Source organism: Chlorocebus sabaeus, chromosome X, assembly GCF_047675955.1.
Source record: "Chlorocebus sabaeus isolate Y175 chromosome X, mChlSab1.0.hap1, whole genome shotgun sequence".
Classification (NCBI taxonomy): domain Eukaryota; kingdom Metazoa; phylum Chordata; class Mammalia; order Primates; family Cercopithecidae; genus Chlorocebus; species Chlorocebus sabaeus.
Window position 1 is genome coordinate 103588615 of NC_132933.1, and position 25093 is coordinate 103613707.

Sequence of the window (25093 nt, forward strand, 5' to 3'; positions counted from 1 at the left end):
GCAGGCTAAATGAAACTACAGGTGCACGCCACCACACCTGGCTGATTATTTCTAAATGATTTACTTCATCAACACTTCCCACATGAGTAGGGCACACAGTAGGCGCTCCATAAATACTTGTCAAATGCCTACACGAAGGAATCAATGCCTGGCAAGAATGAATCCACCTTCCACCATGCCTACCTCGCTAAAAACTACATTTCCGGCCGGGCGTGGTGGCTTACGCCTGTAATCCCAGCACTGTGGGAGGCCGAGGCAGGCGGATCACGAGGTCAGGAGATGGACACTATCCTGGCTAACACGGTGAAACCCGTCTCTACTAAAAATACAAAAATTTAGCCGGGCGTGGTGGTGCATGCCTGTAGCCTCAGCTACTCAGGAGGCTGCAGCAGGAGAATCGCTTGAACCCGGGAGGCAGAGGTTGTAGTGAGCCGAGATCACGCCACTGCACTCCAGCCTGGGCAACAGAGCAAGACTCCATCTTAAAAACAAAACAAAACAAAACAAAACAAAACAAAACAAAACAAAACAAAACAAAAAAACTACATTTCCCTGTGCACTTGGCGCGACGCACTCCCACGACGTTTGAAAGAGCGACAATTACTTCCCACGGCCCCTTACCGCCCCCTCCCGCCGGTGCCACAGTGGTTGATGGGAAGGTAGTTTTTATGCACTTTGGCCGGCCCCTAGCGATCTGAACCCAAACTAAATTTCCCAGCAAGCAGCGCGCGGGCCTGGGAAAAGGGGCAAGATGGCTGACTCCGAAGAGGGTGTTTTGCCGCTGACGGCTGCTTCCACTGCCCCAATTTCATTCGGCTTCACTCGCACGTCCGCACGGAGGCGGCTGGCCGACTCGGGAGACGGCGCGAGGCCATCTCCGGAGGAGAAGGATTTCTTGAAAACCGTGGAAGGGAGGGAGCTGCAGAGGTGACGCGCCGGGTCTTTCACACCTTGGAAATCGCTGCGGTGGGCGTAAGCGGGAGGGAGGAATCTCAGTCGTTTGTCTTGGTGACAGTGACCTGTTAAGCCTGAAGCACAGCCTGAGTAAATTCATGGAGGCCAGAAGGCTGGAGTTTATAGGAGGGGTGGGGAAATTGGGCCTGATAGCCGTGGGAATTGCGAAGAGAGGATGTATTACTGAGAAGTGTCTTTAGGACTTGAAGACACTGAGGTGTGTGCGTTCTGGGAGAAGGAAAGAATGAGAAAATGACAGGACCTGCTAGTGTCTCAGCTGAAGTGGTGGGGCTTCTCTGATATGGGGAACGGGATGGAGCGGCAGATTCAGGTTGATGGAGGCCACCATCAGCTTAATGAGGAGAGGAGAGTCTGAGGGAGGGATTTCCAGAAGAGAATCAGGCATCTAGGAAGCTGTTTGGGAACCTGGAGCTAGGGAGGGTCTAGTCTGAAGATAGTGATTTGTGGGCCATTGTGGAAGCCAGTCTTGAGTTAAACAGAGAGTCCAGGACTTATTTCTTGAAGGCACTGACATTTACAAGTTGGGGGCCCTGGGGGAGATAATCCAAAGAATGCACGATCAGAGAGGTACAGGAGATCCAGACATGGAGTAGAGAAGGCATGGTCTGTGGGGCTGGGGTGAGTTTGGCTCTCGTGTTTTCTCTGAATAAAGGAGTGTGACCCACTGACACTGCCATTCTCCCAACCCCACCCCTCTGTGTCCACATCAGTGTGAAGCCCCAGGAAGCCCCCAAGGAACTCGTCATCCCTTTGATCCAGAATGGCCATCGCAGGCAGTCACCAGCCCGGCCCCCTGGGCCATCCACAGATACTGAGGCCTTGGCAGATGGGGTGCTGTCCCAGGCTGTGAAGGAGCTCATTGAGGGTGAGTGATGCCCCTTTACCCTTCCCCAGTGGAGGAAGAAGATGAAGAAGGTGGAAGGATAGAGTGGGACTTCATTGCTCCCTCCCATTCTTCCCTTAGAATCCAAGAAGTCTCTGGAAGAGAGAGAGAATGCGGGTGTCGACCCCACGCTCGCTATCCCCATGATCCAGAAAGGATGCACCCCCAGCGAGGAAGGGGCAGACAGCGAACCCCAGGCAGAGACAGTGAGCTGGCCCCTTGTCCCCCTCCTGCCCCAGCCTTTCTTTGCCCTGTCTGCCAGGCTGTGTCCCTGCACATAGCAGGGAAAGTCTGTGTGTGCTAGAGGCCCGCCACCTGTCCTTTCTCCTGTCATCCTTTTTGGAAGCATTACCAAATGAATCTGGATATCTGGATGCTAAAAACGTACTTGAATCCTAGGATTATCTGAATGAGGTGTGCAGCAAAGGGAACAGGAAATGTAAAGGCCTTGAAGGTAGACACTGCCTAGAGTGTTTGTGGAACACCAAGGAGACCAGTGTGACTGAAGTGGAATGAGTGAGGGGAAGGGATAGTAGACGAAGTCAGAAAGGAGATGGGGGTGCTAGACAAGGCAGGGCCTTGTAGGCCATTGTGAGGACTTTGGCTTTTACTCTGAGTGGGATGAGAGCCTGGGCAAGCCCTGAGCATAGATGAAATATGATTTATGATTTGACAGCATCCCTCTGGCTGCTGTGAACAGACTCATTAGTGAAGGTGGAAGCAAGGGGATGAGTAGTCCAGGCTAGAGATGCTGGGGACTTAGAGCAGAGTGGTCTGGAAGGATAAGTAGGGTTTAGTGAGAGGGAAGAACAGAGTGAGTGTTCCTGTTGGTAGTAACAGCCCAAGCAATGGCATAGTGGCAGAAAATCGATGTGGTGTGTGTCCATCAGTGAGGCAACATGTGGTGTGTCTGGAGTGAATGGGAAGGAGTGATGATGGGAGGTGACAAGAGGAGATGTGAGAGGCGTGTCTACAGGAGTAACCAAGTCTGTCTTTCATACCCACAGACCTGACTTTTCACCTCTTCTTTCATAAATTTCTTGCATTGCTTCTTTGGAGTCTACTTCTCCTACAGCCCCAGAACACACTCTTTCAACTGAACTGTTCTCTTCAGCCTTCAGATGTGCTCTGATTTCCTTCAACTTTTTTTTTGTTTGTTTGTTTTTTGTTTTTTGAGACAGAGTCTTGCCCTGTGGCCCAGGCTAGAGTGAAGTGGTACGATCTCGGCTCACTGCAACCTCCCGCTCCCGGGATCAAGCGATTCTCCTGCCTCAGCCTCCCAAGTAGCTGGGATTACAGACACGTGTCACTACCGCCTGGCTAGTTTTTGTATTTTTAGTAGAAACGAGGTTTCGCCACGTTGGTCAGGCTGGTCTTGAACTCCTGACTTCAGGTGATCTACCCACCTTGGCCTCCCAGAGTGCTGGGATTACAGGCATGATCCACTGTGCCCAGCTCCTTCATCTTTAAAGAAAAAAAAGATCCTCACTTCCCTCTTCATCCTTTCATCCTGTTCCAGCTTTAACCTCATTCCTCTAATTTTTCCCTCTATAAACCTCCTCCTGCAGCTTTATACATATCAGGTGACCAAAAATTCCATCCATCCTTCCTCTCACTCAGCATAAAAACCTTGGAGTCGGCCGAGCCTGTAATCCCAACACTTTGGGAGGCTGAAGTGGGCGGATCACCTGAAATCAGGAGTTCGAGACCAGCCTGACCAACATGGTGAAACCCCATCGCTAGTAAAAATACAAAAATTAGCCGGGCATGGTGGAACATGCCTGTAATCACAGCTACTCAGGAGGCTGAGGCAGGAGAATCGCTTGAAACCAGGAGACTGATGTAGCAGTGAACTGAGATTGTGCAACTGCACTCCAGCCTGGGCAACAGAGCAAGACTTCATCTCAAGAAAAAAAAAAAAGAAAACCTTGGAGTCATCCTCAATTCCCCTCTTTATTTCATGCCCCATACACTCTGCCAGCACAATCCTTCATCTTTTTTCAAAATGACACCCAGAACTGACCACTTCTCACCGCCACCAACATCTCTCATCTGGGCTATTAGAGTAATTTCCTCACTGGTCCCTCTTATGGCTCCCACCTGGCTCAGGGTCCTCTGACTCCTGCCCAGCTCTCCTGATTTGATCTCTTCCCCACCCTTCTCTGCTCTCTACTCTCACTATCCCCATTTCAGTCATGGTGACTTTTACCCCTCACACATACCAAGCCTTGTCCAGCCTCAGGGACTTTGCTGTAACTGTGCTTTCAGCTCGGGACACTTTCTTCTCATATCCTCATGGCTCCCTCTGCTATCATTTCCTGATCTCTGCTTAAATGTCAACCCAGAGGCACTCCCTCTCCATCCCTCTGCATCTTCTTACCCTGCTTTCTTGTTCTTTACGTCACCACCTGACATATCATGTTTTCTGGGTTTTATTTATAGTATGTCTCCACAACTAGATCAGAAGCTCTGCAAGGGTAGGGGTTTTTGTCTGTTTGGTTCACAGCTTCATCCCCAGTACCTAGAACAGTACTTGCCATAGACTAGGTGCTTTCTATTTGTTGAAGGACTGAACATGGAGGAGTACAGTGAGGGATGGAAAGAGGAAATCAAAACACCCTTGAGCTGATTGGAAAAGATGCGTAGCAGGTCTCCCAGTGGGTGGCAGCAAGTGCACTTCAAACAGAGGACCCAGTGTAAGCAAAGCCTGACCCTCCTTCCTCTACCTGAACCTGTAGGTGCCAGAGGAGGCTAATTATGAGGCGGTCCCCGTGGAGGCCTATGGGCTGGCCATGCTGCGGGGCATGGGCTGGAAACCTGGCGAGGGCATCGGCCGCACCTTCAATCAGTGAGTTCTGGGATAGGGGCGAGGGGACAGACAGATCAGGCTGCAATCAAGATCCCCAGGGTCACTGCCAAACCAGAACCACTCCAGGCAGGGAGGGAGGATACTTTATCGCCCTAACTAATTCAGTAGCCCCTTCCACTACTGTTTTAAACTCCCATTTGCCCTTTGAAACTCTAATAGAATCCCATTTATATAAAGTCTGCCTCTAGGGACATCAATTTCTTCATCTGAAAAATGGGGGTAATAGTACTGACTTCACAGGTCTGTTGTGAGAGTTAAATGAAATTATACACATAGGCCAGGTAGTGGCTCATGCCTGTAATCCCAGCATTTTGGGAGACTGAGGCAGGAGGATCACTTAACCCCAGGAGTTTGAGACTGGCCTGGGCAACATAGGGAGGCCCCATCTCTACAAAAGATTAATTAATTTTAAGAAAAGAAATTAGGCTGGGCGCGGTGGATCAAGCCTGTAATCCCAGCACTTTGGGAGGCCGAGACGGGTGGATCACGAGGTCAGGAGATTGAGACCATCCTGGCTAACACGGTGAAACCCCGTCTCTACTAAAGAATACAAAAAACTAGCCGGGCAAGGTGGCGGGCGCCTGTAGTCCCAGCTACTCTGGAGGCTGAGGCAGGAGAATGGCGTAAACCCGGGAGGCGGAGCTTGCAGTGAGCTGAGATCCGGCCACTGCTCTCCAGCCTGGGCTACAGAGCGAGACTCTGTCTCAAAAAAAAAAAAAAGAAAAAGAAAAGAAATTAGAGCCAGGCGCAGTGCCTCATGCCTGTAATCCCAGCACTTTGGGAGGCTGAGGCGGGTGGATCACAAGGTCTGGAGATCAAGACCATCCTGGCTAACACGGTGAAAGCCCGTCTCTACTAAAAAAAAAATACAAAAAATTAGCCGGGCATGGTGGCGGGCGCCTGTAGTCCCAGCTACTCAGGAGGCTGAGGCAGGAGAATGGCGTGAACCCAGGAGGCGGAGCTTGCAGTGAACCGAAATCACACCACTGCACTCCAGCCTGGGCGACAGAGTGACACGCCATCTCAAAAAAAATAAAGAAATTATATACGTAAAGCACATACAGTAGGCCCTGACCCCAAGAAAGCGTAGACTAAACATTTGCTATTGTCATGCAGACTTACAACCCTTTCTTCGCAATTGCAAACTCAAGAATTGTGAAAAACAAACATTTTTTTCATAACCCATTGGCAGCCAACTTTGGCATTGAGTTTTTTTTTGTTTTTTTTTTTTTTTTGAGATGGAGTCTCTGTCTGTCACCCAGGCTGGGATGCAGTGGCGCAGTCTCAGCTCGCTGCAACCTCTACCTCCTGAGTTCAAGTGATTCTCCTGCCTCAGTCTCCTGAGTAACTGAGATTACAGGAATGCACCAGCACGCCTGGTTAATTTTTGTATGTTTAGAAGAGATGAGGTTTCCCCATGTTGGCCAGGCTGGTCTTGAACTCCTGACCTTAGGTGATCTGCCAACCTCGGTCTCCCAAAGTGCTGGGATTACAGGCATGAGCCACCGTGCCCAACCATGTTGAGTTTTTATAGTCCGTTTCTCCTGCTTGGTGTGAATATTCATATGATTTCCCCTGTAGAAATAGTATATTTGGTTACAGTGATCTGCCTCTGATCTCACTGTAGATATTATGTAATAGATGGTATATGCAGCATGTTATTAGGTCGAACCAAATGAAATTGCTGTTTCTGTAGGTCAAAAACAGTCCTAATATGAGATCGGAAAGGGCAACCTTGAAAATATCGATGGGGGCCAGACACGGTGACTCACACCTGTAATCCTAGCACTATGGGAGGCTAAAGAGGGCGGATCAGCTGAGGTCAGGAGTTCGAGACCAGCCTGACCAACATGGTGAAACCCTGTCTCTACTAAAAATACAAAAATTAGCCGGGCATGGTGGCATGCTCCTGTAACCCCAGCAACTTGGGAGGCTGAGGCAGGAGAGTCGCTTGAACCCAGGAGGCGGAGGTTGCATTGAGCCAAGATGGAGCCATTGTACTCCACCCTGGATGGCAAGAGAAAACTCCGTCTCCAAAAAAAAAAAGAAAAGAAAAGAAAATGTCAGTGGTGGGGGTGGGGGTTTGGGCAGGGAGAGGAGGTAAATAAGGTGTTGAAGACTATTGCATCCTCTCCAACAAACCCATGTTCTCCCTGCAGAGTAGTGAAGCCCCGTGTCAACTCACTGAGGCCCAAGGGGTTAGGGCTGGGTGCCAACCTGACTGAGTCCCAGGCCTTGACCCCCACCGGCCCCTCCCACATGCCAAGGCCAGATGAGGAGCAAGAGAAGGACAAGGAAGATCAGCCTCAAGGGCTGGTGCCAGGAGGAGCTGTGGTGGTTCTTTCTGGCCCTCACCGAGGCCTCTATGGGAAGGTAAGGAACCAAGATATCCCGGGAGCCCAAAACAGGCAGTAGGGAAGGTTGATCCCAGGGTCAGATGGAGGAATAATTGGGTTTGAGGTAGAAAGGCTGGGAGTCCTAGTCTTTTAGGTCTGCTTGGCCCACTGCCTCACTCAGTAACCCGGGACCACTTGCTGGCCTTTGTGAGCCTCAGTTCCCAGCTAAAAGGAAGAGAGTGCCATATGCCACAAGTCCCTGAGGATTAAATGCTTAAAGGATCCAAGGAAGCCCCACAGTCAGCTGAGGGAGACACAGGAACCAGACCTAGTCCCACTTCTTAGGGGTCGGAGTCTGGTTGGGGAGACAGAGGAAGCAGGCCTCTTAGAGGTAAGGGATTGACATCTTGGTCCTAGGAATGTGGGTGGAGTCCACAACCCCTACCTGACTTCTTCCCCTCAACACTTTAGGTGGAAGGCCTCGATCCTGACAATGTTCGGGCCATGGTTCGTCTGGCTGTGGGGAGCCGGGTGGTGACTGTTAGTGAGTACTGCCTGCGGCCTGTCTCCCAGCAGGAGTTTAACAAGAACACCTTGGACCTCAGTGAGTGAGCCTCTTGTAGAGCTAGGGGAGTTGACGACGCATTCCTAGGGGTGGCAGGGCCTGGCTCATGGAGTAGTTTTAGATCTGCAGCAGGGAGGGGCAGCAGTGTGCCTGGCCGGTATGACTTCCAATCAGAGGTCAGGAGGTGAGAATGGACGTAAGTGACTTACTCCATTTGATTGGAGAAAGGTCGATGTCATACCCCTGGGTCTGTAGCCTGTCTCTGAGTGGGAAGAAACAGGTGCAGAAAGCAGTTCCTACCCTCGAGATCTTTGTCCATTTGGGGTGATGAACCTCTCTTTTACTAGGGAGTGAGAACTGCTAGAATTAGGGTGTGACCAAGAAGGAAGGAATTCTAGGCAGACAAAACAGCACAGGCGAAGGCATTTCAGTAGGATGGGGCAGTTTGGCAAATGGGTACAGACAGAGCTTTCCGGGAATCTCTAGTCAATACTAGGTTAGCATTGTTGGTGTGGGCTAGGTCAGCTGTGGGAGGGTTCCTGAAGGAAGCTGAAATGGTTGAGAGGTCGGGGAGAGGCATTCTACTAGCAAATGCATGAGGGGTGAGAGGGGTACTTTGGCAGGTGGGAGGTGGCTCTAGGCTGAGACATGGCCTTGGAAGGAAAGGGCAGTGAGACACTGAGGCTCTGTCCTGGTTCTCATAACCTCTTGAACAGGCCAGGTGAGCAAAACTTCCTTCCCCAGGGCAACAGAATGGAACTGCCTCATCACGGAAGACCCTCCGGAATCAAGAACTCCACGTCCAGCAGGACAACTCAGAGAGGAAGCGGAAACACCTTCCAGACCGGTGGGACTCTGAGCATATGGGAGGGGTCAAGAGGGCAGGGCTGTGGGTAGGCTCGAGCAGCCAGGGAAGGCTTCCAAGGCAAGGCAGGCTCATAGAAGGAACTGGGAACTGCATTGTGGGTGGGTTTCATAGCATAGGCAAAGGGAGGGCAACTGTAAAGTGCATCTGATGAAGAGCTAAGCCTGATGCTCGGACCTTCTCCACAGACTGGATGGGCCTGCAGCCAAGAGTGAGAAAGCAGCCCCCAGGAGTCAGCACTGGTTGCACAGGGACCTGCGCGTGCGGTTTGTGGACAAGATGTACAAAGGAGGCCAATATTACAACACCAAGGTGGGAACCCTGCAGCTTGAGTCCCCTTCACCTCCTCCAGGGACTGGGCCCCCCTACCTCTCTAAAATCTCACATCCCCCTGACCTGTATCCCCAGATGATAATTGAAGATGTCCTAAGCCCAGATACCTGTGTATGTCGGACAGATGAAGGCCGAGTCCTGGAAGGTGAGTTTGAGTGATGGCAGCTGGAGGTTGATCAAGAAGAGTGTCTTAGGCCCAGAGCCTGGCCCAGGCAAAGCTGGGAGGTTGGGCAGAGTTCACGTATTTTGCAAGGCCTAGCATCCTCTTATAGAACATTAGACACTTCCATGATGGTGGTTATCTTGAGCCTCACTCCACTCTCCCAGTCTGTCAAGTTTTCTTTTTCTTTCTTTCTTTTTTTTGGGGGGGACAAAGTCTTGCTCTGTCACCAAGGCTGGAGTTCAGTGGCGTGATCTCGGCTCACTGCAACCTCCACCTCCCGGTTCAAGCAATTCTTCTGCCTCAGCCTCCTGAGTAGCTGGGATTACAGGCAAGCGTCACCACACCTGGCCAATTTTTGTGTTTTTAGTAGAGATGGAGTTTCACCATGTTGGCCATGCTGGTCTTGAACTCCTGACCTCAAGCAATCCTCCCGCCTCGGCCTCCCAAAGTGCTGGGATTACAAGCGTGAGCCACTGCACCCAGCCTCCGGTCTGTCAAATTAGCATGGAAATTACTATTTCTTCCTCTTGTGATTGGTGCCTTAGTGAAGGGATGTGTAGTGAGCTCTCAGTGCAGGGCAGGGGTTAAAACATGCCCACAATAAAAAGTGCCTGTTGTTATCACCACCACCATATAGACATGCTCCTTTTATTACAGTGATTTTTGGAAACTACTCTTTAGGCTTCTTCATCTGTGAAATGGATGTGGTGGGACTCCATCTGTCAACAGGTGTAGAGCGGCTCCAGGGAATACAGGAAAGGCCCTTCTTTTTTTTTTTTTTTTTTTGAGACACAGTTTTGCTCTGTCGCCCAGGCTGGAGTGCAGTGGCATGATCTCAGCTCACTGCAACCTCCACCTCCTGGGTTCAAACAATTCTTCTGCCTCAGCCTCCTGAGTAGCTGGGACTACAGGTGCCCACCACCACACCCAGCTAATTTTTGTATTTTTAATAGACAGGTTTTCACCATATTGACCAGGCTGGTCTCGAACTCCTGACCTTGTGATCCCCCTGCCTCAGCCTCCCAAAGTGCTGGGATTACAGGCATGAGCTGGAGTGCTGTGACACCATCATGGATCACTGTCACCTCAAATTCCTGGTTTCAAGCCATCCTCTCACCTCATCCTCCTAAGTAGCTGGGACTGTAGACACTCACCACCACGCCTGGCTAATTTTAAAATTTTTGTAGTCTGGGTGCAGTGGCTCATGCCCGTAATCCCAGCACTTTGGGAGGCCAAGGAGGGTGGATCACCTGAGGTCAGGAGTTCGAGACCAGCCTGACCAACATGTTGAAACCCCGTCTCTACTAAAAATACAAAATTAGCCAAGCACAGTAGTGGGCACCTGTAATCCCAGCTACTCAGGAGGCTGAGGCAGGAGAATCGTTTAAACCCAGGAGGTGGAGGTTGCCATGAGCCGAGATCATACCATTGCACTCCAGCCTGGGCAACAAGAGCCAAACTTGGTCTCAAAAAACAAAAAAAAAAAGAAAAATTGTAGAGACAAGGTCTGACCATCTTGCCCAGGTTGGTCTCCAACTCCTGGGCTCAAACGATCCTCCCACCTCAGCCTTCCAAAGTGCTGGGACTACAGGTGTGAGCCACCACGCCTGGCCAGGAAAGGCCCTTGTGACAGGACGCTGGCTGGGCTGGTCCTTGCTGTGGGCCTCACTCCCCTCTCCCTTATCTGTAGGCCTGAGGGAAAACATGCTGGAGACCCTGGTTCCCAAGGCAGAGGGTGACCGTGTGATGGTCGTGCTGGGCCCACAGGCTGGAAGGGTGAGTCTCAGACCTGGCAGTAGAGGTTTGTGGGTCGTTCAGGGCCTGTCCCAGGGTCTAGGCTGGCCTCGTTGATTCCACTTCACCTCTGTTCCAGGTGGGACATTTGCTGAGCCGGGACAGAGCACGGAGCCGGGCTTTGGTGCAACTGCCAAGAGAAAATCAGGTGGTGGAGCTTCACTACGATGCCATCTGCCAGTACATGGGCCCTAGTGACACAGATGATGACTGACCCATGGGACTCCTCCCATCCCCCAGGCTGGTACCAGTTCTGTACCATATGAGAAAGTTGCCTTCAAGAAGGTGGGAAGATCATTGTTCCATCCTCTACTTCTGGTGCAGTCCTGGGACAAGGACAAGGGAAAGGGATGGGTGAACCAGTAGGGAAGCTAGAAACAAACCCAAGGTTTACCAAAATTTAGGGTATAATAAAAACCATTTCAAGTACTTAATAGAAAGATGAAATCATAAGTGGTATGATGAGCTGCGAGTTAAGGTGGGAACTGAGTTGACTGAGGTGGGAACCATTTCATTTTTCAGCCTTGCTTTTCTGCTCAGGGTACAGGACAAGTTAAAGGACTCATTTGATTGTGAGCTCACTCTTGGAATATAGAAACTATGAGCTTCGGCACAATGGTGCATGCCTGTAATCCTAACACTTTAGGTGGCTGAGGTGGTTGGATCACTTGAGCCCAGGAGTTCAAGACCAGACTGGGCAACAAGGCGAAACACTGTCTCTACTAAAAGTACAAAAATACAAAAAATTATCAAGGTGTGATGGTGCACACCTATAATCCTAGCTACTCAGGAGGCTAAGGCAAGAGAATCGCTTGAACCCAGGAGGCAAAGGTTGCAGTGAGCCCAGATTGCGCCACTGCACTCCAGCCCGGGGGACAGTTAGACTCTGTCTAAAAAAAAAATCTTTAGCTGCTGTGGAATCTGAAATATTATCTCTCTGAACAACTTCCTGAGCAAGAACTCTAGCAACTGGCAGCTGAGTATGCTTTCACTCTCAGTTTAGAGCAGGACCCCCAGAGAATATGCTGAGCCTGGGGTGTTCCTCTGTTGCCCAGACCGGAGTGCAGTGGTGCAATCATAGCTCACAGCAGCATTGACCTCCTGGGCTCAAGCGATCTTCCCGTCTCAGCCTCCCAAAGTGCTGGGATTATAGGCACTGGATTGAGCCACTGCGCCTGGTCTCTGGCTTGTATTTTTTTAATCATAGGGAGGATGTTCCCAACTTCTCATGTCCAGTAGTCCATTTCCTATGCTTTATGCACTTCACTCTGTCAAGGAGGCCTCCTCCGTTCTCCAATCATAATAAACCAGACTTGGTAGCACCTTTGAGAAGGGCTAAAGCTCCCCAGGGAATGGCACTGGGGCTCTGTCTCTGCCCTGTAACACCACATAACCCAGCCACTTCAGACACCTTCCATCTTCTCCCTGTGCCACAATGCTAAAGTAGATATCAGCTTCAGATTTCCTGGAATTCATCTTTCTCCTAAGCCTACGCTTGAAAATGGGGCCCAAAGTTCTTGAATATGGCCCTTTGTCCAGAACACCTAGCTCCAGCCAGAGCTCCTGGTCTCCCCTGACAAGCCACTGGGGCTTTTTCTGCTTTGCCTTGAAAGGAGCCCTGCTGATCCCCATTTTGAGGACAGGGTTCCTTAGATTCAGGGAAATGTGGACAATATAAGGAGGCTTTCCTAATCTGCCCCTTGTTCACTGTGCACAAACAAAGCCTTGTATCTGAAGACGCTTTGAATATGTGCAGTGTTCTCTCAGCTTGCTGCCTGGCACCTGCCTGCTGCCAAAGTTGCTCTTGCAGCAGTGGTTACTGCAGCAACGGCTTCTGTGAGCCCGAGAATTCTCTACAGACCCCTCAGAAGCTGGGGACTGTGACCTGTACAATTTGTCCAGACTGGCTTTTTTCACATCACAGGGATTGAGCAAGATGTAGATTAAAAGGCATCTGCCTGTTCTGCCAAGCCTCCAGAAGTTTCCACAGCAGGGGGTTGCTTCTGTTAAAAAGTGTCCAGACACCAAGCCTTGAATTTGTAGCAGCAGCCTCAGGAAGCAGTTTCTTTGCCTTTCGGAGAGAAGTCAATTATTGAGGTGATGGGGGTTGCTGCCGGGGCTGTGTTTGGTGGCAGATATGGACAGGTCAGCTCTTTTTTTTTTTTTTTTAATTTTTTAAAATAATTTTTTATTTTAAATGTAATAGAGACAAGATCTCACTATATTGCTCAGGCTGGTCTTGAACTCCTGGACTCAAGTGATCTTCCCATCTTGGCCTTCCAAAGTTCTGGGATTGTAGGCATGAGCCACCGCACCAGGCCTCAGCTCTTTTGTTTTTTTGAGACAGAGTCTTGCTCTGTCGCCCAGGCTGGAATGCAGTGGCGTGATCTCGGCTCACTGCAACCTCCACCTCCCAGGTTCAAGTTATTCTCCTGCCTCAGCCTCCTCAGTAGCTGGGATTACAGGCGCACGCCACCATGCCTGGCTAATTTTTGTATTTTTAGTAGAGACGGGGTTTCACCATGTTGGTCAGGCTGATCTCAACCTCCTGACCTCGTGATCCGCCCACCTCGGCCTCCCAAAGAGCTGGGATTACAGACTTGAGCCACCACGCCCGGCCTCAGCTTTCTTTTCTAACATTCCTTCCTCAGTCAAGAGAATGCTCCCGTCTAGTCCCACACTGAGGCCGCCTCTTCATCTCCATGTCTGCAGCACCATGCAGAGGGATGAAGTATCCAACAGCTTCTAAAGCTATCTAAGTAGGGGTGGGTCCTCACCAAGTCCCCTATCACCCCAATTCATTCAACAAACATCTCGAGCCCCTACTGAATGCCAAATACCATCCTGCATGCTAGGGGAACCATATGGACTAAATCACTTAATATCAAGATCCTACTATATGCCAGGCAGCATCCTGGGTACCGAGTATGGAGCTACAAACAAAACAAAGATCCTTGCCCTTGTGGGGCTGACATTCCACTGATGCTGAGACAGTGAGCAATAAGCAGAAGTAAGTGATGGAGGATGTTAGAAGAAGCTAAGAACCATGGGGGAAAGGGGCAGTAGTAATAGGGTGGCCACGGAAAGCCTTAGGGAGAAGGTGACATTAAGCAAAGGTATTAAGGAAGTAAGGGACAGTCATGCAGCTATCTGGGGAAAGCAGTCTAGGCAAGGGAAATGAAGTGCAAAGGCCCTGTGGTAGCACTGTTGCTAGTGTGTGTGAGGAACGGCCGGGAGGCTGGTGTGGCTGCAGGGGAGTAAGTGAGGGAGAAGGTGGTAGGAGATCAGGTCAGGGAGATCCTGTAGTGCTGTAAGGTCAGTCCACTGGAACTACTGTGGCTTTTGTTCTGACTAAAGTGGAAATCATGAGAAGCCTCCATGTAGCCACTACTAAAGACTGCCAGTTGACAACTCCCGCTTGCCATACACCCCCAACCATGTGCACACAGAACCACACTAAATACATTTGTTCCTCTAGTGCTTTGGGCAATCTAGCTGATTTCCATTTTTGGGAACAGATTTTCCCATTAGATGCCCAGTAAGGCTTCCTTTTTTTTTTTTGAGACAGGGTCTCACTCTGTCTCCCAGGCTGATTGTGCAGGGACACGATCATGGCTCACAGCAGCCTTGATCTCCTGGGCTCAAGCAATCTTCCTGCCTCCCTAGTAGCTGGGACTACAGGTGTGTGCCACCATGCCCAGCTAATTTTTAAAAAATTTTTCGTGGAGGCCAGGAGCGCTGGCTCACACCTATAATCCCAGCACTTTGGGAGGCCGAGGTGGGCGGATCACCTGAGGTCAGGAGTTCAAGACCAACCTGGCCAACATGGTGAAACCCTGTCTCTACTAAAAATACAAAAATTAGCCAGGCGTGGTGGCGTGCACCTGTAATCTCAGTTACTTGGGAGGCTGAAACAGGAGAATCATTTGAACCCAAGAGGAGGCAGAGGTTGCAGTGAGCTGAGATTGCACCATTGCACTCCAGCCTGGGCAATAGGGCGAGACTCCATCTCAAAAGAAAAAAAAAATCATAACTGCCCCATGTGATGTCATTAGGGGTGGGGCCTTTGGGAGGTAATTAGGTCACAAGGGCAGAGCCCTCATAGATGGGATCAGTGCCTTAAAAGGCACCCCAGAGACTCTCGTCCTCTTTTAGCTATATGAGGATACAAGAAGTCAGTAGTCTGCAGCCTAAACATCTTGTTTCATCTTTGGTGTTTCTGAACTGTGTAAAAGTATACATCTTAGGCCGGGCACGGTGGCTCGCGCCTGTAATCCCAGCACTTTGGGAGGCCAAGGCAGGCGGATCATGAGGTCAGGAGATCGAGACCATCCTGACTAACACGGTGAAACCCCATCTCCACTAAAAATACAAAAAATTAGCCAGGCTTGGTGGCAGGCGCCTGTAGTCCCAGCTACTCAGGAGGCTGAGGCATGAGAATGGTGTGAACCCAGAGGTGGAGCTTGTAGTGAGCTGAGATCACTCCACTGCACTCCAGCCTGGGCGACAAAGCGAGACTCCGTCTCAAAAAAAAAAAAAAAAAAAAAAAAAGTATACATCTTAGTCTGTTTTGTGCTGTTGTACCAAAATACATGACACTGGGTAATGTATAAAGAATAGAAATTTATTCCTGATAGTTCTGGAGGCTGGGAAGTCCAAGATCTAAGTGCAGTATCTGGCCAGGGTCTTCTTGCTGTGTCATCCCATAGTGGAGCGGGAGAGAGGGCCAGAGAAGGGGCTGAACCCATTTTATTATGAGAAACCCACTCCCCACTCTCATAATAGTAGCAGTAATCCATTCATGAGGCCTCTTGATTACCTTTTTTTTTTTTTTTTTTTTGGCTTAAACAGAAATTTATTTTCTCACAGTTCTGTAGGCTAGAATTCCCAGAACAAGGTCTGGCAGAGTCATTTCTGATGAGGACTCTTTTCCTAGCTTACAGATGACCTCACTATGTTCTTACACGGTGGAAAAAGACTCTCTTTCTCTCTCTCTCTCGCTTGCTCGATGACTTCTTAAAGATCTCACCTCTTAATACTGTTACAATGGCAATTACATTTCTTTCTTTCTTTTTTTTTTTTGAGACAGAGTAGTGCTCTGTCACCCATGCTGGAGTGTAATGGTACGACCTCAGCTAACTGCAACCTCCACCTCCCAGGTGCACACGATTCTCTTGCCTCAGCCTCCTAAGTAGCTGAGGTTACAGGCGCCCGCCACCATGCCTAGCTAATTCTTGTATTTTTAGTAGAGATGGAGTTTCACCATGTTGGTCAGGCTGGTCTCGAACTCCTGACCTCAGTGGATCCACCCACCTTGGCCTCCCAAAGTGCTGGGTTTGAGAGGTACAAGTCATCAAACCGTAACACTATGTAATCTTTGGAAACTTACTTTTTCCCCACTGGACATTCTAGATTTATCTTTTTTTTTTTTTTTTTTTTTTTTTTTTTTTTTTGAGACAGGGTCTTGTTCTGTTGCCCAGGCTGGAGTGCGGTGCTGTAATCATAGGTCACTGCTGCCTGAAACTCAAGTATTCCTCGCCCCCCAGCCTATTGAGTAGTTGGGACTACAGGTGCATACCACCACACCTGGCTAATTTTTAAATGTTTAGTAGAGGCAGGGTCTCGCCACATTGCCTATGCTGGTCTTGAACTCTTGGCCTCAAGTGATCTTCCTGCCCTATCCCCTCAAAGTGCTGGGATTACAGGCGTGAGCCACTGCACCCGGCCTCTGGTTTTCTTTTTGTTTTTTGTTTGTTTGTTTTGAGACAGTCTCGCTCTGTCACCCAGGCTGGAGTGCAGTGGCGCAATCTTGGCTCACTGCAACCTCCACCTCCCAGATTGAAGCAATTCTTCTGCCTCAGCCTCCCTAGTAGCTGGGATTACAGGTGCCCGCCACCACGCCCGGGTAATTTTTGTAATTTTAGTAGAGACAGGGTTTCTCCATGTTGGCTAGGCTGGTCTCAAACTCCTGACCTCAGGTGATCCGTCCACCTAGGTCTACTAAAGTGCTGTGATTACAGCTGTGAGCCACCATACCCAGCCGGCTTTATCTTAACACTCATGTAGCACTTGATATGTGTGTCAGGCACTGTTCTGTCCCCTTTACATTCACAATCCTTTATATATTTGTTTGTTTATATTTTTGAGATGGAGTCTCTGTGGCCCAGGCTGGAGTACAGTGGCACAATCTCAGCTCACTACATCCTCTGCCTCCCAGGTTCAAGTGATTCTCCTGCCTCAGCCTTCCAAGTAGCTGGGATTACAGGCCCCTGCCCCCACACCTGGCTAATAATTTGTGTGTATGTGTGTGTGTGTGTGTGTGTGTGTATTTTTAGTAGAGACGGGGTTTCACCATGTTAGCCAAGCTGTTCTCAAACTCCTGACCTCAGGTGATCCACCCACCTCAGCCTCCCAAAGTGCTGGGATTACAGGTGTGAGCCACTGTGCCCAGCCCACAATCCTTTAAATCATTTAAATCCTCATAATGGCCTGTAGGATACACACTGTTACCATGTCCATTTTACAGATGAGGGAACTGAGGCACAGAGTGGTTAAATGATTTGCACGATAGTTCTAGCTGGCAAGCAGAGAGCCAGGATTGTAAGCCAGGCAGACTGGGCATGAGTGCACATTCTTGTCCCTCTGCTTCATGCCGTCGCTCCCAGCTGTTGCTATGATTCCTGTTTGCCTGTAGCGGTAGCTGTTCATTTATTTCCACTGCCATACAGCATTCAGTGGTGTGCATGTGCAGCCTGGGTGTCCACATTCTCCTGTAACAGGACTTTGGGCTGTTTCTGGTTCTTGCTGTTGGGAGCAACACTGCAGTGTTCGCTCCCGCACACATCTCCTGTGCGGGAGTCTACATCGGCACACAGACTCTCAGAGGGGAATCTGAGGGTGTAGGGTTTGCAACTTCTTCAGGTGATGCCAGACTATTTCCACAAGTGGATGCCAGCTCAGTCCCTGGGCCTCCCCAGGCCTCAGTTTCCCCATGTATTAGGTAGGCCATTTGGGGACTTGAAGCTTTCAGATACAGGAACAGCAGTGTGGGGGAGCTGAGCAGGTCTGGGGTGTGACTGACATTCCCAGGTACCTGAAGGAGGAACGGCACATCTCCAGGTGGGACCTGCAGTCCTTCCTGGAAACTTCCATGGCTCCCCACACATGCAGGTTCAAAGCCTCTCTCCTGAACCTGGTTCAGAGCTCCTTCTGCAGTGGCAGTTCCAACCTCCCTCCCGTATCCCCACTCACAGCTAAGCGTGGGTCCTGGAGCACCTCCAACCTGCCGATCAGGGCAAGCCCCGACGTGGCCTTCAAGGCCATTGCACGTGTTCATTGTGACACTGCTCGCTGAGCAGTCACTATGTGCCAGGTGTATCTCCTGCATCTGGACAGACGACACTAAATAGGTATTGAGGGATTGAATGAGGGATCAATAATGATATCCAATTTGATTCAGTGGTTCCAGAGGTTTTTCTAAGTGCCTTCCATTTATTAACTCATTTCACATTCACAGATGACCCCACAAAGTAAGCACTATTGTTATCCCCATTGTACTGACAGGGAAGCTGAGGTCCAGAGGAGCGTGGGTGCCTTGCTCGAGGCCACACAGCTTGTGAGTGGTGGTTGGAGCTGAGGGAAACATGTAAGAAATTGTTGTTCCCAAGCTGTGAGGTGCCACATGGGGGCCAAGATTATTCTTTTTCTTTTTGGAGATAGGGTCTCACCATCATTCAGGTTGCAGTACAGTGGCATAATCATGGCTCACTGCCACCTCCAGCTCCTGGGTTCAAGGGATCCTCCCACCTCAGCCTCTTGAGTAGCTGGGACTACAGGCCAGTGCCACCATGATGTGCTAATTTTTAAAATTTTTTATTTTCTATAGAGATTGGGCTTTGCCATCTTGCCCAGGCTGGTCTTGAACTCGTGGGCTGAAGCAATCCTGCTCCCTCAACCTCCCAAAGCCCTGGGATTACAGGCGTGAGCCACTGTGCCTGGCCTGTTCTCCATTTTTCTACTTCTTTCTCTGCCTCCAGATCTGTCCCCTTGAACACTAATTTAGGGGACACTAAACATTTGCTACATTTGCTGGTTATTTTCTAAATTAACATTTAAAAGTTGCACATTTCCTTATCAAGGTATGAGAATGATTTAATAACAAAAAACAAGGTCTGGCTCTATTGCCCAGGCTGGAGTGCAGTGACGTGATCTCGGCTCACTGCAGCCTCCGCCTCCCAGGCTCAAGCCATCCTCTTCCTCCCACCTCAGCCTCCCGAGTAGCTGGGACCACAGGCATGTTCCACCATGCCTGGCTAATTTTTATATTTCTTGTAGAGATGAAATTTTGATATGTTGCCCAGGCTGGTCTCAAACCTCTGAACTCAAGGTATCTGCCCACGTCAGCCTCCCAAAGTGTTGGCCTGATTTTTGTTATTTTAGTACATAATGGAATGAGTTTTCCCATTATGGACTATAGTGATTTACTAATCATTTTAATATCACATTTCGTATCATTCATATTTTTATTACTCTCTTGATTGGCATCAGTAATTTGGAGCTAGTATGTATGTATTTATTTATTTATTTAGAGACAGAGTCTCACTCTGTCGCCAAGGCTGGAGTGCCGTGGTGCAATCTCGGCCCACTGCAACTTCTGCCTCCTGGGAAGTGATTCTTGTGCCTTAGCCTCTGGAGTAGCTGAGATTACAAGCATGGACCACCACGCCCAGCTAATTTTTGTATTCTTAGTAGAGACAGGGTTTCACCATGTTGGCCAGGCTGGTCTCAAACTCCTGACCTCAAGTAATCCACCTGCCTGGGCCTCCCAAAGTGCTGGAATTACAGGTGTGAGCCACTGTGCCTGGCCTTTGTTTTTTGTTTTTGTTTTTGTGTTTTGAGACAGAATCTTGTTCCATTGCCCAGGTTGGAGTGCAGTGGCGTGATCTCAGCTCACTGCAACCTCCACCTCCTGGGTTCAAGCAATTCTCTCACCTCAGCCTCCCTAGTAGCTGGGATTACAGGCCCATGCCACCACACCCAACTAATATTTGTATTTTTTTTTTTAATAAGACGCGGTCTCACTCTGTCACCCAGATTGAAGTGCAGTGCCACGATCTCGGCTCACTGCAACTTCTGCCTCCCAGGCACAAGTGATCCTCCCACCTCAGCCTCCCCAGTAGCTGGTATCACAGGCACACACACCACCATGACAGACTAATTTTTTGTATTTTTAGTAGAGATGGGGTTTCACCATGTTGGTCAGGCTGGTCTCAAACTCCTGGCTTCAGGTGATCCGCACACCTCCCAAAGTGCTGGGATTACAGGCGTGAGTCACTGCGTCCGGCCAGAGCTAGTTTGTTTTTTTGTTTGTTTTGGTTTTTGTTTGTTTTTGAGACAGAGTCTTGCTCTGTTGCCCAGGCTGGAGTGCAGTGGCGTGATCTCAGCTCACTGCAACCTCTGCCTCCCAGGTTTTTTTATAGAGACAGGGTCTTATTATATTGCTTAGGTGGGTCTCAAACTCCTGAGTGCAAGGGATCCTCCCATCTCGGCCTCCCAAAGTGCTTGCATTACAGGTGTGAGCCACTACACCTGGCTTCTTGTTTATATCTTCTGTATTTTGCTTCTTGTTGGGAAGGTATTCCCTACAAGATCCTGGTTCCCACACCTCAGGCCCTGAGTAGGTAATAAGACACAGGGGTGTCTTCCACACCCTGGCCCCACTAATTGAGTCCTACACATGGGGAGGGTCCAGCTGCTGTCCTTTAAAACCAAACTGAGGCCAAGATGGCAAAATTTACATTGCTATATCCTCCTCCTCCTCCCCTCACCGTACTATCCTCATGGCCCTCCATACGCCTGACTGTGGGGTGCTTCCTGGGACAGGCCTGACCTAAGGAAGTGTCATTTCCCAGCCCTCAGATCCAATGCTCCCTTTTAATAAGAAACATTTCGGCTGGGTGCAGTGGCTCATGCCTGTAATCCCAGCACTTTGGGAGGCTGAGGTGGGTGGATCACCTGAGGTTGGGAGTTCGAGACCAGCCCGACCAACATGGAGAAACCGTGTCTCTACTAAAAATACAAAATTAGCTGAGCGTGGTGGCACATGCCTGTAATCCCGGCTACTAGGGAGGCTGAGGCAGGAGAATCGCTTGAACCCGGGAGGCGGAGGTTGGGGTGAGCCGAGATCGCGCCATTGCATTCCAGCCTGGGCAACAAGAGCAAAACTGTCAGACAAAAAAAAAAAAAAAAATTCAGGAGGCCTCCTTTTACCATCCTGAAATGACATTCACATTCATGTACATTATAAGTCTTGCTGGTGTGGCGCTGCCCCCCAGCACCAGAACTCTGCCCATTCAATGCCAAAGCACCCTCAAGGAGGAATTCCCAAAACACACCCCGAGGGCAGGCAGGAACAGGACCCTTGTCTGTCTGGTTCAGTGCGGTATCCCCACCACCTAGCACAAGACCCTGCATGCAGTAAGTAAGTAATCGCACAGTCTGGATAACTATGCTCTGATTTACTGCCCTCTTCTTACAAGGCTTCCCTGTCCTCTGTTCACTGCCCCTGCCTGGGTAACCAGGGAAGAAAAACAACTCAAGAGTGCGCAGGGGCCAGCTCCCTTGCACAGAGAGTTCTACACAGTTCACTGATGCTGTGGGCAAATGGATGCTTCAGGGGCCCTTGGTCCTGCCGGGGGGCGGAATGAGGACAGGGTGAACACAGAAAGCAGAGATATCTGTAGAGTCAATGACGCAGTGGTCAGAACAGAGTCCAGAGTGCACAGCCTGACCCTGGCCCTGCTCAGCTGTGTGCCTTCTGGTAACCCCTACAGGGCCTTAGGTCTCTCATCCAGAACGCAACGATGATAGTAGTTAAGGTTGTTGTGAAGACGCAGTGAAATTATTCATGTAATCAGGAGAGGTTGGCACGTGTTAAAATTATCCATTACTGAGTAACTTGGATCAAAGAGCTATCATTCCTGACGCCTAGACCCCGTCCCTCAAGTGCCTCCCCACCCTCCTCCCTCAGACTTCCAGGTTCCACCACCAGTGGTGGATGGTCAAAAACCCAGAACAGGCGACCGACCTCCCTCTTCTTTCCCCTGCTGCACAGCCCATCTCAGAGCTCCCTTCTGTGGGGCTCAGCCAGACGCCTGCAGGACTGGAACAGGCTCCTGGAGCCCTCCCCGCCAACCAGAGGTCCCGGCCTACTCCCCTCATCTGCACAGGAAAACCCTGGCCCAGCCAGGGAACCAGAAGTCTCCTCCCAGTCCCTACCTTGCCCTCACCCTCAACCACCACCAACTACCCCTGGGCGGGCGCGCCCTACCGCACTGCACCTCGGTCTCTGTGAGCCCAGGAGTGCCCACTCTCCAATGTGTGTGCCCCTGTGGGTGTCCAAAGCCCTGTCTGTGTGACCCTAGGGGTGTCCACTCCCCAGAGTGTCCGACCCTCGGAGCCCAGAGCCCGCAGCCCACAGCCTGGAATGGCCCGGCCACGCGCGGGGCAGGGACGCGCGCACGGAAGCGTCCACCTGGGGCCGCAACACTGGGCAGGGGCGGCCAACCCGGACACATCTTTTTGTGTGGGGTAAGGAAAGAGCCCCTTCCCCCGCGGGTCCCGGCATGTTCGTGCCCGTCCCGTCCTCTCGGCGCTCCCAGACCCAAGCGGCCCTCGGCCTCTCTACAGCCCACCGCATTGCCCTCTCCCGCAAAGGCTTAGTCTTGACCCAGCTCTCCTGCAGCGGAACAAGCAACTGGCTCAGGGCCGGGGCGCGGTGGGCTCTGATTGGTCGATGACATTGACGGTGATTATCTGATTGGTCGATGACTGGCGCTTCTCCGTAGCGGCCCGGGCGCGCCTCCGCCCCTGTGCGCCGGGCTCCCATTAGTCGCCGCTCTGTGGCATGAGCAGTGGGTGCCAGTCCAGTGCCTCGGCTCGGGGAAAGCCCAGCTTTTACGGTTCCGGGTGCTGGTTCCCACACCACTGCCTCGTGTGGGGTTGTTCGCCCGTGAAGGGGCAGGACAGGGTGCGCGCTGATGGAGGTTAGTGAGGTCACACACCGGGTCGTGGCGCCTGGTGCTCTGGGCGCTTCCACTGCAACCTTCTTAGCAAACCCAGCGGGGTTCTCTGCCTGCGCACCGTGGTTCCTGCGTTCATTTACTGTCCGTTTCTCACTCTGGAAAGTGTGGCTTTGAGTTTAATCTGCAGGAGTAGGACGGGCACGGAGGGTGTCTGGTCCTCCTCGCACCATAAATCGCAGAGCGAGCCCCCTGTGGTCTCTGGATACAGTGTACCAAAGTTAGATTAACTGTACTCCTCACAAGCGGGTCCAATGTTGGCAGCAGTGAAAAAGCCCTAAGTGTCAGGGCCTTTGGCGAAGCGTGTGTAAGGGAATAAACACTTTCCCCAGTTTTCCAGGCGCAAACTGATGGTTTTGGAGCATTAAGGTCTGGTCGGCTGGGGCAGGATGGCTGCGTTGACACGTCTTATTTAATCCACATCATAGGTGAGGTGACTACTTACCTCTTTACAGATTGAAATTGTTACATTATAGATATATATGTAAGTTGAAATAGAAGTATATATTACAAGCATTATAAACGCATATACCAATATGTATAAATCCATGATTTATAGGGATATAGATGTAGATGGAGCAGTGGGCCCAATTCATTGCCCTGGGGTGAGTCACATGCTGAAGGGAAAGGGGACTGTTGATCTTTTAACTGGGTGCCCAAAATGTTAGGAAGCCTGAGTCCTGAGGCCCCAGCCTTCACCAAGTGGGAAAAATTTCCCTTAATTAGCCTGGAAACTCTAATAGCGCAGTGCTGCTTCCACTGCTGAAAACAGCCAACCTTGATATCAGGTCTGGTCCCAAGAAACACTGTTCTTTTCCTCCCTCTTAGATTGTTATTTTATCCCTCTTAGGGATGAGGGAAAAGGTTGCTATTTTAACTGAGTGTGTGGGAACTGGAGTACTGGGTAGCACTCATCAAAGGTTCAGTTGAAGTATGGGCACTTAGTTACCTCTGGATTTTTTTTTTTTTTTTTTTTTTTTTGAGACAGAGTCTCACTCTGTCGCCATACTGGAGTGCAGTGGCACAATCTCGGCTCACTGCAACCTCTGCCTCCCGGGTTCAAGCGATTCTCCTGCCTCAGCTTCCCGAGTAGCTGGGACTACAGGCATCCACCACCACGCCCAGCTAATTTTTGTATTTTTAATAGAGATGGGGTTTCACCATGTTGGCCAGGATGGTCTCGAACACCTGACCTCAGGTGATCCACCTGCCTGGGCCTCCCAAAGTGCTGCGATTACTGGCGTGAGCCACCGCACCAGGCCCCTCCTCTGGATGTTTCTGAGAGTGGCTGGCTTTGTAACATTTATATTTCACTTTTGTATAATACTGTGTATATACTTCAGTTTCGCCACTCAGGTGCCATAGGAAGTGAGGGGTGCATTGTTTTTGTTTGGGATTTTGTTCTAAAGATTATAGTATAGTATAACCAAACATACAATAAGCTATATTAACTCCTTTTGCGGGGGGCGGGGAGAGACAGGGTATTTATTACTTTGTCACCCAGGCTGGAGTACAATGATGAATTCATGGCTCACTGCAGTCTGGACATCCTGTGCTCAAGCCATCCTCCCACCTCAGCCCCCCAAGTAGCTTGCAGTACAGGTGCGCCACACTATACCTGGCAAATTTTTTATTTTTTGTAGAGATGAGGTCTCACGATGTTGCCCTGCTGGTCTCAAATTTCTGCGCTCAGGCAATCCTTCTGCCTCAGACTCCCAAAGTGCTGGAATTACAGGCATGAGCCACTGCGTCCAGCCTGTATTACCTTTTCTTTTTCTTTCTTTTTTTTTTTTTTTTTTTTTTTTTTTTTGAGATAGGTTCTCATTCTGTTGCCCAGGCTGGAATGTAGTGGCACGATCTTGGCTTGCTGCAACCTCTGCCTCCCAGGTTCAAGCAATTCTCACACCTCAGCCTCCTGAGTAGATGGAATTTACAGGTGCTCACCACACTCCTGGCTAATTTTTGTATTTTTAGTAGAGACCAGATTTTGCCATGTTGGCCAGACTGGTCTCAAACTTCTGACCTCAAGTGATCCGCCCACCTCAGCCTCCCAAAGTGCTGGGATTACAGGCATGAGCCTCCATGCCCTGCGGTATTATCTTTTTTAAAGAGAGAGTACTTAAGGCCAGGAGTTTGAGACCAATCTGGGCAATATGAGACTCCATCTCTACAAAAATTACAAAAAAATTAGCCCAGTTTGGTGGTGCACACTTGTGGTCCCAGCTACTCA

At 50.2% G+C, this 25093-nt stretch overlaps 1 protein-coding gene across 1 annotated transcript; it reads left to right on the forward strand.

The window, feature by feature from the left end:
- The first annotated feature begins 721 nt into the window (after window positions 1–721).
- Window positions 722–11212, forward strand: GPKOW (G-patch domain and KOW motifs). The gene is made up of 11 exons (XM_007991659.3): window positions 722–927; window positions 1686–1840; window positions 1940–2064; window positions 4597–4706; window positions 6887–7100; window positions 7535–7667; window positions 8373–8475; window positions 8682–8805; window positions 8902–8971; window positions 10680–10765; window positions 10863–11212. The coding sequence occupies exons 1-11, from the start codon at window positions 752–754 to the stop codon at window positions 10995–10997; spliced, it is 1431 nt and encodes a 476-aa protein (XP_007989850.1). The 5' UTR covers window positions 722–751; the 3' UTR covers window positions 10998–11212.
- The last annotated feature ends 13881 nt before the right edge of the window (window positions 11213–25093 follow it).

Excerpts from the sequence above, each read along its gene's own strand:
- GPKOW (XM_007991659.3), top strand. The coding sequence starts at position 752 with ATGGCTGACTCCGAAGAGGGTGTTTTGCCGCTGACGGCTGCTTCCACT. Across the intron at positions 928-1,685 it reads GAAGGGAGGGAGCTGCAGAG|TGTGAAGCCCCAGGAAGCCC; the intron begins GTGACGCGCCGG and ends TGTCCACATCAG. Across the intron at positions 2,065-4,596 it reads GCGAACCCCAGGCAGAGACA|GTGCCAGAGGAGGCTAATTA; the intron begins GTGAGCTGGCCC and ends CTGAACCTGTAG.